Below are 485 nucleotides of genomic sequence, written 5' to 3'. Positions count from 1 at the left end.
GGAGGGGCTCAAACGTGCGTCTGCATCCGCCTCTGCAGGGGCCGGCTGGGGTCCGAGTTTTGGGAAGAAGACTGGGAATGATGGGAGGAGGAGGCGGAGGCCTTGCTGGCCTTGTCGAACTGCACGTAGCCGTCCTGCTTGCCGCTGCTGCTGATGCTGCTGTCGCACTGGGTGTCGAGGAAGGAGCTGCTGTCGCTCATGGAGCCGCGCTGGAACTCGCGCTCGCACAGCTCGATGGAGCTGCTGCCCATGCCCAGCACGAAGCGCTGGCTGTAGTCGTAGAGGCGGCTCTGCCCGCTCAAGGTGCTGTAGATGTTGGTGAAGGACATGCCGGTGGGCACCCGCTGCTTGCTGGCGGGGCGCAGGTCCGCCGGGCAGCCCGACAGCGAGATGGTGGGGGTGGAGTGGTGCTCCTTGAAGGTGTTCACGCTGTAGTAGCCGTTGGTGGGGTCCTGTGGAGTGGGAAAGCGGGGGGGGGGCGGGTG

The 485-nt window shown here is 66.0% G+C and overlaps 1 protein-coding gene across 1 annotated transcript in view; it reads right to left on the bottom strand.

Moving 5' to 3' along the window:
* Nucleotides 1-8: 8 nt before the first annotated feature.
* KIRREL3 (kin of IRRE like 3 (Drosophila)) overlaps nt 9-485 on the bottom strand; it is a 143,776-nt gene continuing 143,299 nt past the window's right edge. The window contains exon 17 of the mRNA XM_009322610.1: nt 9-452. Coding sequence (XP_009320885.1) covers nt 9-452 — 444 coding nt within the window. The remainder of the gene's footprint in view (nt 453-485) is intronic.

The sequence above is a fragment of the Pygoscelis adeliae genome, unplaced genomic scaffold (genome assembly GCF_000699105.1).
Source record: "Pygoscelis adeliae isolate BGI_AS28 unplaced genomic scaffold, ASM69910v1 Scaffold224, whole genome shotgun sequence".
Lineage (NCBI taxonomy): Eukaryota > Metazoa > Chordata > Aves > Sphenisciformes > Spheniscidae > Pygoscelis > Pygoscelis adeliae.
This window is presented reverse-complemented; position numbering and strand designations above follow the sequence as displayed.